Source organism: Canis aureus, chromosome 2 (genome assembly GCF_053574225.1).
Source record: "Canis aureus isolate CA01 chromosome 2, VMU_Caureus_v.1.0, whole genome shotgun sequence".
Taxonomy (NCBI): Eukaryota; Metazoa; Chordata; class Mammalia; order Carnivora; family Canidae; genus Canis; species Canis aureus.
This window is the reverse complement of record NC_135612.1, coordinates 40,890,435-40,905,278: the sequence shown is the minus strand read 5'-3', so window position 1 is coordinate 40,905,278 and position 14,844 is coordinate 40,890,435. Positions and strand designations below refer to the sequence as shown.

Genomic DNA, 14,844 nt, shown 5'->3' with positions numbered 1-14,844 from the left:
TCATCTTTTAATTTATTTTTTTGTTCCAAAGTCAACAAGAGCTTGGTGAAGAAAAAAAAATACTGGAAAACACAAGAAAACCCAAATTAAAAAAAAAAATCTCCATTCATTGCACCTGCTGAAGGCAATTGCTACTGTCATTTTGTGTGTTCTTCAGACTTTCTGTCCAGAGGAACAGACTAAATTTTTACAAACAAAAATAGCAGATTATACACATTAGAAACCTTTCTTCAAAGCACTTTAATCTCAGATAATCTACCAACCCGGAGTAAATTCTGTTATTTTGCATATTTTCAAAGGGTGTCAACTAATTTACTGTGTTAGGTATTTCCCCATGATGTTTCAATCCATGCCCCATATCCTACTCTTTTTGGTTAATATTATATAAGTATTTTTCATTATTAGTCTTCATTATCTGTTTTAATGGCTGCATGGTAGTCGCTTATTTTGAATGATCTTGAGGCACTATTTTAAAAGTCAGCTCTAGCTGCTGTAACAAATTGCCACAGTCTGGATGGCTTAAACATTCATTTCACACAGTTCTAGAGGCTAGAAGTCCAAAGTCAAGGTGCCAGCAGACTGTTCATGATGAGGGCCCACTTTCTGATTTGCAGACAGCCATCCTCTCATTGGATCCTCACTAGGCGGGGAGCAGCGAAGTAAGCTCTCTTGTGTCTCTTCTGTGTGGTCACTAATCCCATTGTGGGGGGCTCCATCTTCATGACCCAGTCACGTCCCAAAGGCCCTGCCTCCTAATACCATCATACTGGGAATCAGGGTTAAAACATGGATTTTGGGGGCACCTGGATGGCTCAGTGGTTGAGCATCTGCCTTTGGCTCAGGACATGATCCCGGGGTCCTGGGATCAAGTCTCACATGAGATTCCCCGCAGGGAGCCTGCTTCTCTGCCTGTGTCTCTGCCTCTCTTTCTGTATCTCTCATGAATAAACAAATAAAATCTTTTTTTAAAAACACGGTAATTTTGAGGGTACCCAAATATGCAATTCATAACAAGTATTAAATTGGAAAGCAGAGTAGTGGAAATTCTTAGCTCTGGGGTCAAAAAGATCTGCTTCCACTTTTGCCCAGCTACCAGCCAGCTCTATCACTGTGAATGGTGTCTGCATCCTGGCCTCCCCCATATGTAAAATGACACCAATGACACCTACTCATAGCATTGCTGTGAACATTAGATTAAATGACAAAAATCAGTACTTGGCACCTAGACATTGTCTTTGCTAAAAGCCATTCCCTGATTCCCTGATTCCCTGATATTGGCCATTTACCTTGTTAGCAGGTTCTTCCCTCCGATGTCGTAGGTTACTCTGCAGAGCAGTGACTTAACTTAGGAGTGGATCTTTCTCTCCATTATTTATTCAGATAAACTCTAGGAGAATAAGATCTTGTTATATAACATTGTTCTATTGCTTTCTGAAACAGCTATGCAATTTGCCAGTCCTCCCCCAACAATGACAAATGTCACCACGCTCTGGCCAGGTGGGCATAACATGGCATTTTATGATTAATTGTATTTGTTATTTCTAAAGAAAATAGCACTTTTACTTGTGATTTTTCCCTTGTGTGAGCTGTCTGTATATATAACTGCACATCCCCCTTTTATTAACAAAAAGCCATTTGGTGAGAACATCCACAGAGAAGTTGTGCATCTGTGCTGTGAGGCTCCGAGGTAAGAGAAACACTCAGCCTCCATTGCCAGAGTGCTGTTCTGCATGAGCCATGAGTCAGGATGCCACCGTTCCCTGCGCTTTCTTTTCCGATGCTGGTTGATCCAAGTGGCCCACTGTGATGGGGCTGAGCACCAGCCATCTGGAGCTGGAGAGGAATTATCACCCGGGGTCACCCCGGAGGGACATGTTGCCCTCCACACCCCCCAAGCTCTGCATCTTCCCCGAACAAATAAAGGGTTGGATTTCACCGTAATTCGACCCAGAGATGAAAACTGCTTGCTGAGGCTAAAATCCCAGAGTGATAGCTGCAAAGAAAGAAGCATCCTTCCAGCTGATGGCTGGAAAATCTGGGGCTATAGCAGGTGAGCCCCTGCAGGGCCAGGAGGGTGTCACCTCTGGGGAGGGAAAGCCCCTGCTCCTATGCTCTGGCCGCTCGGGGACTTGGTGGAGAATGCACAGCAAGGTCCTTAAGCAATTATGACCAGGTCAGTAGCATCCTAAAGTTTACCTTTGTTTGCTTGGTTGTGGGTTAGTAGATATGTTTTTACTTTCTGCTACTCTATTGATAGAGATGAATGTAATAAAAAACGTTCATGAATGTGCAAGTAAAATGTTAGTGTCTCTTCTAGGATATACAGAGGATGCAACAGATTTTGAATTGACAGCATTCTCTTTCTATCATACATGTTTTCTTTGGTGGAGAAGAGAGAATTAAATATATATATTATATATAGATCTATAATATGTAACATATAATTATAACATAATGACATATAACATATAATATTGACATAACTCTATTTTAGTTATATACACATGCACACACACACACACACACACACACACACATATATATGAGGCTAACAGAATTAAAGTCACTCTCATATTACCTCTCCATTATCCTAGATTTGCAAGGAAAAAAAAAACAGTAAAAAGAGAATTATATTCTGATTTTTGGGTCAGGAGGATAACTTAACAAATATCATTCTGCAAGAAATGGTAAGACTCTCCTTAGGATATAAGGAAAGAACAACAGCAACACAAAGGATGTAAGGACAGAACAGACTCCAAACAGACAAAGGACTCTCTTTAAGTGGGTATGTCCACAGGAACTGTTCCTGTAAGGGACATGGCTTTTACAGTAGACATCACTATAATATTCATGGAATTCTATTTTACTGTTCCCCCCAAATAAAAAAAATAATTTCCATTAGTTTTCCTGTAATCAGAATACTCTGTATTTCTAGAACCCAAATTACAGAAATATTTAGATACCGAGTTATTGGCAACTAACATTTTCTTCCATTTCTGGAAGAAATGGCTAAATATGTAGAGCACACAGGGTCACTGAAAGTATTTCTTTATAAATAGAATATTAAATTGAAAGTGATTTTCAAGGACTAAATAGTGTTCTCATTCCACAGGCTTTTAAATATTGTTTTAACCAAATACTTCCTCACGTAATGAACTTTAATTAGTGTCCACGTCCAGCATATATAAATACCAGGCTATGTAGATAATGACATTTGTCACCACCAGAAATATGCTGTCCACTTGTCACTTTCCAGCTTACAGTAGATGCTTCTTGTATTCCTAAGAATTCTACATGGGCTCAATCCATAACCCTCACCGTCCACTGTCCACTGTATTTGCAGTCTCCTCTCACTAGCTCCTAATTAACTGACTCCTAAAATCAAACAAGTATCACCACCAAAAAAGAAAAAAATCACTCTCTTGTTTTTCGCTTCTCCTCCTTTACTTGGTAACTTACTTCATTAAGCATATTAATTTTGCATTAAAAGTAAGTGAGATGCCTATTGGTAGTGTGTGTATATATGTCCATATAAATATATGGACTTTTCATTGCTATATAAGAAAGTAATGACATTGTCATAGAGAACTAACTAAACTAACTAAGTAGCTAACTAAAAGGAAATTTTTTTTAATTTGAAGCTGAGTCATCCTAATGTTCTATGATTGTTTTCCTACTGGTTCTCATTGCTTATTTGATACATTAATATTTTATTGAAATAGAATACATTTTGAGTACTTATATTTTAAAAAGAGTTTTATAGCCGTATGAGGAAAATATTTAGAACTGTCATATTTTATTGCACACAAAAATGTAATATGGACAGTGGTTTATTAATGGGCACAATAACTGAATAATCTCAAATGGAGTCAGTACATTCCTCTGCTTTAAGTTTAAATCAGAGGTTAACAATTGTCAATTACAAAACTGGTATTTGGGGCAAAGTACTATAAAAGTAAATATTTACCTCTAAGAAATGTGTCTGATGGTGGGAGGAGAGACTTCTGCTTTTTCACATGATATATTTCTGTAATCTTTTTTTTTCAATGAGAATTACATATGTAATTCTTTTATTATATGTGTAATCTCTTTAAAATGTAAAATAAAACAGTCATTTAATTCCATTATGGGGAACTTGGGAAATAAAGAAGAATCTTTTTCTAATTCCATCATTAATTCTACCCTAGCCCATCCTCAATACTATTATTGAGCATTAATACTCAATATAATATATTATTAATATATATTACATATAGTATTATAATAATATAATACTATTATTAGCATTGTGGTCTTTTTTCTTTCAATGTAAATATGTGTTAACCCTTCTCTTTATAATTTCAGGAAATTAAAAGAAAGTGGCAGATTAAATTAAATGCATGAGGCTTCGCGGATGTTTTCCCAATAATGTCCTCCCAATAATTCAATTGCACCAGAACCCCCAGCTCTCAGCATCAGTGACAGTGGACATGCGTTGTCCATGCAACCTAAAGGAATCAGATAGAAAACTGAAAACACCACAATATTGAAAAATACATAAATAGAATAGAGTCTGGGCTCAGATTACATAATTAGCTGCACATATGCTTCATTATTTAAAAATCAAGTGAAAGTAAAATCCACCTTGTAATTTGACATACACCTTATACCCTAGCTTCTGCCTTCTTGGTGTCGCTTAACTGATTGGAAGATGGACTATTTTTATCTACATTCCTACAGTGAACAGAAGAGGTTACTTCCTACTTGCGTGTACACAGAGGCACTCACATGCACACGTGCACATACACACACACACACCCCTGTATTTTACGGAGATAAGGGAAATATTTGTTTAATTTTGAAAGATGAGCAACAACATAATTAAGTGCCCCTTCTGATGGATGATGCTGCCATCAATTCTACCTCTTTCTCACAACCTGCCAATGCCTCTCTCCTTCCAGCCAGCTCTCCTCTGCTGTCCCAGGGTCTCTGATGGTAAATAATTAATAAGACTGTTAGTGTGTGATGGGAGTGAAGCTGCCTTGCTAACAAATGCAATGACTCACACACTAAGCCATTTTCTGATTCCTCTTTGCAAAAATACACAGCCAAAAAATACCCCAATAATCTCCACTCAGACACAACAATCTTTTTTTTTTTCAGACTCAGCTTACTTTTTTGTTTATTGGAATAAACCAAAACACAAAAGTAGTGTTTATGACCTGGTATTGTTCATTTTTCTTTTTTTTATAAATTTATTTTTTATTGGTGTTCAATTTGCCAACATATAGAATAACACCCAGTGCTCATCCCGTCAAGTGCCCACCTCAGTGCCCATCACCCAGTCACCCCCGCCCCCCGCCCTCCTCCCCTTCCTCCCCTTCCATGAGAGTTAGGAATCTCTCATGTTCTGTCTCCCTTTCTGATATTTCCCACTTATTTTTTCTCCTTTCCCCTTTATTCCCTTTCACTAATTTTTATACTCCCCAAATGAATGAGACCATATAATGTTTGTCCTTCTCCGATTGACTTATTTCACTCAGCATAATACCCTCCAGTTCCATCCACATCGAAGCAAATGGTGGGTATTTGTCGTTTCTAATGGCTGAGTAATATTCCATTGTATACATAAACTGCATCTTCTTTATCCATTCATCTTTCGATGGACACCGAGGCTCCTTCCACAGTTTGGCTATTGTGGACATTGCTGCTATAAACATCAGGGTGCAGGTGTCCCAGCATTTCATTGCATCTGTATCTTTGGGGTAAATCCCCAGCAGTGCAATTGCTGGGTCGTAGGGCAGATCTATTTTTAACTCTTTGAGGAACCTCCACACAGTTTTCCAGAGTGGCTGCACCAGTTCACATTCCCACCAACAGTGCAAGAGGGTTCCCCTTTCTCCACATCCTCTCCAACATTTGTGGTTTCCTGCCTTGTTAATTTTCCCCATTCTCACTGGTGTGAGGTGGTATCTCACTGTGGTTTTGATTTGTATTTCCCTGATGGCAAGTGATGCGGAGCATTTTCTCATGTGCTTGTGGGCCATGTCTATGTCTTCCTCTGTGAGATTTCTGTTCATGTCTTTTGCCCATTTCATGATTGGATTGTTTGTTTCTTTGCTGTTTAGTTCAATAAGTTCTTTATAGATCTTGGAAACTAGCCCTTTATCTGATATGTCATTTGCAAATATCTTCTCCCATTCTGTAGATTGTCTTTGAGTTTTGTTGACTGTATCCTTTGCTGTGCAAAAGCTTCTTATCTTGATGAAGTCCCAATAGTTCATTTTTGCTTTTGTTTCTTTTGCCTTCGTGGATGTATCTTGCAAGAAGTTACTCTGGCCAAGTTCAAAAAGGGTGTTGCCTGTGTTCTCCTCTAGGATTTTGATGGACTCTTGTCTCACATTTAGATCTTTCATCCATTTTGAGTTTATCTTTGTGTATGGTGCAAGAGAGTGGCTTAGTTTCATTCTTCTGCATGTGGATGCCCAATCTTCCCAGCACCATTTATTGAAGAGACTGTCTTTCTTCCAGTGGATAGTCTTTCCTCCTTTGTCAAATATTAGTTCACCATAAAGTTCAGGGTCCACTTCTGGATTCTCTATTCTGTTCCATTGATCTATGCAGACACAGCAATCTTGTATTGGTGTTTTGAAAAAGATGTGGATTGTGTGTGATGCTTTATCCACTTACACGGATTTTCAGAATGGTTGCCTTTGAAACAGTGAAAGTTATGGCTTAGAATGAACGGTAAAGGGCCTGAACGGTTTCAAGGGCCATTGCTATAAGCAGATTGTCCTTGCCTTTCTACAGAGCAGGATTTTTCTGCCCTGATGGTGGAGCTCATTCAGTATGCCATATGGTGGGCCCTGAATTGAGGGCATGATATTTTCATTCACTTCTGTCTACATTTTGTTATGAAAAATTTTAAACATGAAGTTGAAAGAATTGAACCATGTACATCCATTATCCACTACCTGAAGTCTACAATTAACATTTTCTATAATTGCTCTCTCACATTCTACCGATGTGTCCATCCCTCTATTCATCCATCAATCCAATATTTTTAGTGTATCCCAAAGAAAGTTGCATGTATCTGTACACTTCACCCTCAAAATCTATAGCATTTGTATTATTGACTAGAGTTCAATATTGTTTATAGCACTTGGGGGTAGAATCCATTTAGAGCAAAATGCACAAATCTTCACCAGACTGACAAGTTTTGACAAATAACACCAATGTGATGAAAAAAAATCAGTTTCCCCGTGCCTTCCCTGGCAAACTTCATACCTGTCCCTGCCTCCAGGAAGCACTACTCTGATTTTTTTCCTTCCATCGATTAGAACAGCATATAAATGGAATCATTGTGTGCAATCATTCTTTCACTTAGCATTACGTTTTGAGCTTTCCTGTCACTCATTTCATGGATCAGTAGTTCATTCTTTTTTTTTATTGCTGAGTAGTTATTAAACCACAGTAGTTGTTTATCTGTTCTTCTGTTGATGGACACTCGTGCTATGTACAGTTTGGAAATACTATGACTGAAACTATGAACATTCTTAGACAAGTTTTTTTAGACCAATTTCTTTTGGGTAAATATCTGAGAATAGACTTGCTGGATCATAGGATAGCTGTATGTTCAGTTTTGTAAGAAACCACCAGACCTGTTTCCAAGTGGTTATACCATTTTATACTCCAGCCGATAAGGTAAGAGTGTTCTGGTTGCTCCATAACCTCACCAAGTCCTGTAAGTCTTTTTAAATTTTAGTAATTCTGGTGAGAGTGTAGTGGTGTCTCCTTCTGATTTTAATTTGCATCTCCCTGATGACTAATGATATTAAGCATTTTTAATATCTTCTGCTGTTCCAATCGTTGCCCATTTTTAATTGGGTTGTCCTATATCACTGAGTTATAGGAGGCTTTTTGTATTTTGGATACCATTCTCTCTCTTTTGTTTTTAGATTTATGTTTTGTAAGTATTTTCTTCCAGTATTGTTTATTCATTTTTGGAAGGTAGATCAGGGCAGCCCAGGTGGCTCAGCAGTTTAGCACCGCCTTCAGCCCAGGGCATGATCCTGGAGACCCGGGATCGAGTCCCACGTCGGGCTCCCTGCATGAAGCCTGCTTTCCCTCTGCCTGTGTCTCTGCCTCTCTCTCTCTCTCTCTCTCTCTCTCTCATGAATAAATAAATAAGATCTTTAAAAAAAATGGTAGGGACGCCTGGGTGGCTCAGCAGTTAAGCGCCTGCCTTCAGCCCAGGGCGTGATCCTGGAGACCTGGGATTGAGTCCCGCATCAGGCTTCCTGCCTGGAGCCTGCTTCTCTCTGTGCCTCTCTCTCTCTGTGCCCTTCATGAATAAATAAATAAAATCTTTTTAAAAATGGTAGATCAATCCTTTGATGAACAGAAATTTTAAATTTTGCTGAAGTCTAATATAGCAATTTTTCCTTTCATGGTTATTGCTGTGTCCCATCTAAGAAACTTTTGCTTAACTCTCAAGGTATAAAGATTTTCTCTTGGTTTTTTTTTCTATAAGTTCCATAATTTCAATCTTTATTTTAGGTTATGATCCATCTCAGTTTAATGCTTGTGTGTGGCAAGATGTAGGAGTCTGTGTTTCCTTTTATTCATTGTAGATGTCAAGTCATTCCAGCACTATTCATTGAAAAGACTGCTTTCCTCATTGTATTGCCTCGGCACTCTTGTCAGAAACCAGTTGGATGTACAAGTGTGAGTGTATTTCTCAACTCTATATGCTGTTCCATGGACATATTTGTCTATACTAGTACCCCAATGTCTCAATTACTGTAGCTTTTTTTTTTTAAGAGAGAGCATGCAAGCAGGGGGTGGAGGGGTAGAGGGAGAGAATCCCAAGCAGACTCCATGCCCAGCATAGAACCTGACATGGGTCTCTATCCTACTACCCTGAGATCATGACCTTAGCTGAAATCAAGAGTTGGACACTTAACCGACTGAGCCACTCAGGTGCCCCTGATTACTTTAGCTTCATAGTAAGTCTTGACATCAGGTGGTGTACATCTTCCAGTTCTCTTCTTTTTCAAGATTACTTTGGATGTTTAAAATCCTTTGAATTTTGGGATCCCTGGGTGGCGCAGCGGTTTGGCGCCTGCCTTTGGCCCAGGGCGCGGTCCTGGATATCCGGGATCGAATCCCACGTCAGGCTCCCGGTGCATGGAGCCTGCTTCTCCCTCTGCCTGTGTCTCTGCCTCTCTCTCTCTCACTGTGTGCCTATCATAAATAAATAAAAGTTTTTAAAAAAATAAATAAAATCCTTTGAATTTCCATATAGATTTAAAGATCAGATTGTTAATTTCTATCCCCCCAAAGCCTAAGAGAATTATGGCTGGGATTTTATTGAATCTATAGTTAAAATAGGGAAGAATTGACATGTTAATAATATTGATTCTTCTAATCCATGAACATGGGATGTCTTTCTATTTATATGAGACTTCCTATCTTTTGTTAAATTTGTTTCTAAGCATGTAATTTTATGCTATTGGAAATAATTTTTTCCCCAAATGATAGCTACTATAGGGTGATTCACTTCTGTGATGAGAATATTTGGAAGCCAGCCATGCTTGGCATTATTTCCACATGAGAAGCTTCTTTTTTATTCATTCCTTCAAAGAGGCAATGGAGAGATGGAGGGGGTTCACCCTAGCCTGAGAACAGGGGGGCCAAACTTCAGTTCAGGTTTGCCTTTTACTGACTCTGTGGACTTGGCCAAGAATGGTAGGAATCTCTCCCTATTTCACTCAAAAATGATCAGGACATAACTCTTCATTTATTGCAGTCTTTTAAGTAATATTTATAGTGATAAAACTTTTAGCTAGGTTCATTTACACACTTGGAAATCTGATAGAAGCCTTGTATTTTCTCCTCAGAAAATGTGTGTGTGTACATGCTCACATTGTTTTATGTTCAATCTAGGATGTTCAGGCAACCTCTGAAGCCTGTCCATCAGCTGTTGGAGTCCACAAAACACCTGTTCTAAGGGGAGAGCTCAATGAGGGTGGAAGCTGACTCCCTTTACTTCTACATCTTCAGCACCCTGTCTGGTGCTTGACCTATCACAACTGCTCAGTGGATGCCCCAGCACTGCAGCATCGTGGCCTCCTGCAAAGCTAAGCACTCCTCCTAAGCAGCACTTGGAACTGTGCTCAGTTGTCCTGGAACAGCCTGGACCATCTTCCACCCAGTAAAGCCAGTGTCCAGGAGGTATCCCCTAAGAGGATACCCTGAGCCAGTCACTCCAGTGGTCCAGGGGCATCCCAAGGCCCAGAGTTCCAAGAGATTGCCAAGATCATAATGTGGCATATTTGTGTGAGGGCAAGTATGGATGAGGGCTGCTGATTCTAAATCCTATGCTCTTAGTGGAGTTTTCAAGGCAAAGAATGTATAGATTTCCAAATCTATCTAGTATTAGACCTTTCTTTCTTCCACCTCTAGATACTATATCCCCATGAAGAAAACAGCAGGGAGACACTTTGGCTGGACTACCAGCTCTCCCACCAAGCCCTTGCTTTTCTGTTGCTGTCGGTGAGATCAGCCTGTCTGTTACCAGCAAGGAAGCTGCCCTAGGTGTCTTGGATGTACTCCACAGCAGCACAGTCTGGCTTAGCACCAGCCCCACACAGGAAGTCCCTCCCTCAGGGCTGCAGGTCCCAGGGTCTGATGTCCTTGATGACACTGGCATTATTTCAGGGCAACCCCTTTCTCTTCCTAAAGCCTCATAGAAGCGCATCCTGCCCTCCTCTCCAGTGATTCCCGTGAGCAGCACTGGCAAGTAATAGTGACATTGTGTGTGCTCTTCTGTATTCTCAGGTGCCGAGGACATGGGCAGCAAACCGTCCACACCAGGCAGTGACCCCACAACACAATGCCCTGGGACAGAAGGCATTCATGCTGCATACAAGCAAGGAGACCCCAGCAGGGCCCGGCACCTGCTCAGAGAGGCTTGTGATGAGAGCACGTCCCAGCTGGAGAAGGTAGGGTCAATGCTGGCTCCTCCAGCCAGAGTGGGGACCTGGCTTGGATGAAGGCTATCACTCAGATTATTTCCTTCTTATCATCATAATCAAAAATGGGGATTTTTCCCCCCTTTTTCACACGTAAACTGATGGGTGCCAATCCTTTCAAGCCAACTTCTTAAACTGCCACCATCTCTATGCAAACCCTTTCACCTTCCCAGAAGACAGGGGAAGAGTAATTGAAATGTGAACAACAAAAGGCCGATCTGAAGGTTGAACTCACCATATTCTTTTACATTTCTCTTCCATGATAAAAATAGCACATGCTCAAAAAAGAAAATTTAGAAATATGTAAAAGTAGAGAGGAAAAGAACAAGAAAATAACCATATTTCTAATGCATCCAAACAGTCCCACTTGACAATTTCATTATATTTTCTCTCTGCTGATCTGTGCATATGTCGTTGTTTCTAATATAGATATAGTCACATTGTATATATAGTTTTGCATGCTGTTTTCTTACATAAGATTATATTAAGCACTTTCCATATGATTATAAATTCTGTATGTGCTGCAAAGGAAGAAATATTTTTACACTTCATTTTAATTGATAAAGCATTGAACCCAGTAGACGTCGTTAAGCTATGTATGTAATACCTAGAGCAACCACTTTAAAAACAATGCAAAGGGATACACTCAAAAACACTATTGACCAATCAAAATGGAATTTCTGTTCTGTTTTTAGGATTTTATTTATTAGGGACACCTAGATGGCTCAGCAGTTGACACCTTTGGCTCTGGGGGTGATCCCGCAGTTCTGGGATCAAGTTCCGCATCCGGCTCCCTGCAGGAGGCCTGCATCCCTCACTGCCTGTGTCTCTGCTCCTCTCTCTGTGTGTCTCTCATGAATAAATAAATAAAATCTTTTTTTAAAAAAGGAGGGTCCCCGCTGAGCAGGGAGCCTGATGTGTACTCAATCCCAGTACCCTGGGATCATGACCTGAGTGGAAGGCAGATGCTTAACTGACTGAATCACCCAGGCGTCCCTCAAAATGGAATTTTTTAAATGTCTCAGAAACCACAGGAGAGCAGGGAAAAAAATATCAAAGAAATGAAAAAGCAAACAGAAAACAAAACAAAAAAATTAGCAGGCTTTAGCCTTAGTATATAAATAACTATATCAGCATAAATGGCTCAAATACATGATGAGATTGCAGAGTAGATTTTAAAAACATGAGATTCTATATGCTGCTTATGAAACTCACTTCAGTAGGGTATATGTAGATTGAAAGTAAACGGACAGAAAAAGATACACCATGCAAACATTAATCAAAAGAAAGAAGGAGTGGCTAAATATCAGATGAAATGAAACTTCAGAGTAAAGGGAATTACCATGGACAGGGAGGATATTTCACAATGATGAAGGGATCAGTCCACCAAGAAGACATAGCAATCCTAAATGTGCATGCACCAAACAACAGAGCTACAAAATATGTTTTACAAAACTGATATAACAGAAAAGAGAACTAGATAAATCCACAATCATAGGTAGAGAGTTTGATACCCTCTCTCAACAAGTGATAGAGTAACTGGGCAGAAAAGCAGCAAGGATATAGAACTTAACAACACCATCCATCAACAGAGTCAGACTGACATTTATAAAACATTCCACACAGCAACAGCAGAATGCACATTCTTTTCGAGTGTCCACAAAACATATCTCAAAAAAGACTGCATACCCTAGGCCATAAGATAAACCTCAGCACATTTAAAAGAATTAAAATCAGACAGAATATATTCTCCAACTTCAGTAGGATCAAATTGGAAATTTATAACAAAAAGATAATAGGAAAATCTCCAAGCACCTGGAAACTAACCACAAACTTTTAAATAATCCAAGAATCAAAGAGAAAGTCTCAAGAGAAATTTTTAAAATGCAGTTAACTGAATGAAAATGAAAATATAACATTTCAAAATTTCTGGGATGCAGCTAAACCAGTGCTGAGAGGAAAATTTATAGCACTAAATACTTACATTTAAAAAGAAGAAAATCTCAAATCCAAGCATCCACCTAAAGGAACTACCAGAAGTACAAAATAAATCCAAAGCAAGTGGGAAAAAGGAAATGCTAACGAGTAGAAAATCCATGCAATTTAAACAGAGAAACAATAGAGAAAATCAGTGAACTAAAAGGCATTTTTTTTTTTGGAAAAGATTAACAAAATTGACAAACCTCTAGCAAAACTAACAGATAAAAGAGAAAAATCACAGGAAATATCAGGAAAGAAACAGGGAATATCAGCCCATACCCTCCAAATATCAAAAAGATTGTAAGGGAACAATATGAACAACTTTACACACATAAATTTGACAACTTAGATAAAATGGACCAATCCTGGAAAAACAGGAACTACAACTCATTCAATATAAAATACCCAATTTTAAGAACCCTTTAACTAATAAGGAAATTTAAAACCTCCTAAAAAGAAATCTACAGACTCATCTGGTTTCATGGAAGAATTCTGCCAAATGTTTAACGAATTAATACCAACTCTACAGATACTTTCCAACATTTTGTAAGTCCAATCAATATACCTGATACCCAAACCAGACAAAAACAGTACAAAAAAGGAAAGTATAGACCAATGTCTATCATGAATATAGATTCAAAAAGCTTAACATATTACAAATGTATTTCAGCAATATATGGAAAGAGTTATATACCATGACTGAGTGAAATTTATTCTAGAGATACAAGACTGGTTCAGTACTCAATAATATTTCAGCAATATATGGAAAGAGTTATATACCATGACTGAGTGAAATTTATTCTAGAGATACAAGACTGGTTCAGTACTCAATAATCAATCATACAATCCTCCATATTAATAGAATGCTATGGACTGACTATTGGTGTTCCCCCAAAAGGTGTGTGTTGAATAATGTGATTGTGTTTGGAGCTGGGGCTTTTTATTCTGTCCATTTATTTCCAATCTACATATACCCTTCTGAAGTGAGTTTCTCATAAGCAGCATATAGAATCTCATGTTTTTAAAATCTACTCTGCAATCTCATTATGTATTTGAGCCATTTATGCTGATATAGTTATTTATATACTAAAGCTAAAGTCTGCTATCTAATTTTTTTGTTTTGTTTTCTGATTGCTTTTTCATTTTTCTGATTTTTTCCCCTGCCCTCCTGTGGTTTCTGAGACATTTAAAAAATTCCATTTTGAGGGACACCTGGGTGATTCAGTCGGTTAAGCACCTACCTTCCACTCAGGTCATGGTCTCAGGGTCATGGGATCGAGTCTCATGTCGGGCACCACGCTCAATGCAGAGTCTGCTTGAGATTCTCTCTCTCTCTCTGCTTCTCTCTCGCTCGTGCTCCCATTCTCTCTAATAAAAAAAGAAAAAGAAAATGCATAAAAGAAATTATCCATAAAAGAAAAATAATTGATAAATTGGACCTCCTCAAAATTAAAAACTTTTGGGGGCATCTGGGTGGTCAGTCAGTTAAGCATCTGCCTTTGGCTCAGGTCATGTTCCTGGGGTCCTGGGATCAAGCCCCACATTGGGTTCCCGACTCAGCGGGAAGCCTGCTTCTCCCTTTTCCCCCTGCTTGTGCTTACACTTTATCTCCCAAGTAGCATAAAATCTTTTTTAAAAATTAAAAACTTTTGCTTTGAGAATATGTATAAGAGAGTGAAGAGACAAGCTACAGATTTGGAGAAAATATTTGTAAATCATCTATCTGACAAAGAGCTCATATCTCGTTCGTACATAAAAATCTCCCAACACTCAACATTAAGAAGCAAACAGTCCAATTAAATAATGTGCGAAACAGATGAGGAAACATTTTGTTGAGGAGTACAAATGG

General features: G+C 38.9%; 1 protein-coding gene across 6 annotated transcripts in view; it reads left to right on the top strand.

Moving 5' to 3' along the window:
* LRRK1 (leucine rich repeat kinase 1) overlaps nucleotides 1–14,844 on the top strand; it is a 121,604-nt gene that overhangs the window by 28,518 nt on the left and 78,242 nt on the right. The window contains exons 2-4 of one of the 6 annotated variants that reach the window (XM_077869485.1): nucleotides 8,613–8,706; nucleotides 9,928–10,215; nucleotides 10,822–10,985. In XM_077869485.1, coding sequence (XP_077725611.1) covers nucleotides 10,833–10,985 — 153 coding nt within the window. In that variant the 5' untranslated portion in view covers nucleotides 8,613–8,706; nucleotides 9,928–10,215; nucleotides 10,822–10,832. Of the gene's footprint in view, nucleotides 1–2,007; nucleotides 2,051–2,155; nucleotides 2,174–8,612; nucleotides 8,707–9,927; nucleotides 10,216–10,821; nucleotides 10,986–14,844 lie in introns of those variants that run through there. The other 5 variants (XM_077869494.1, XM_077869476.1, XM_077869470.1 and 2 more) reach the window with 5 other exon arrangements.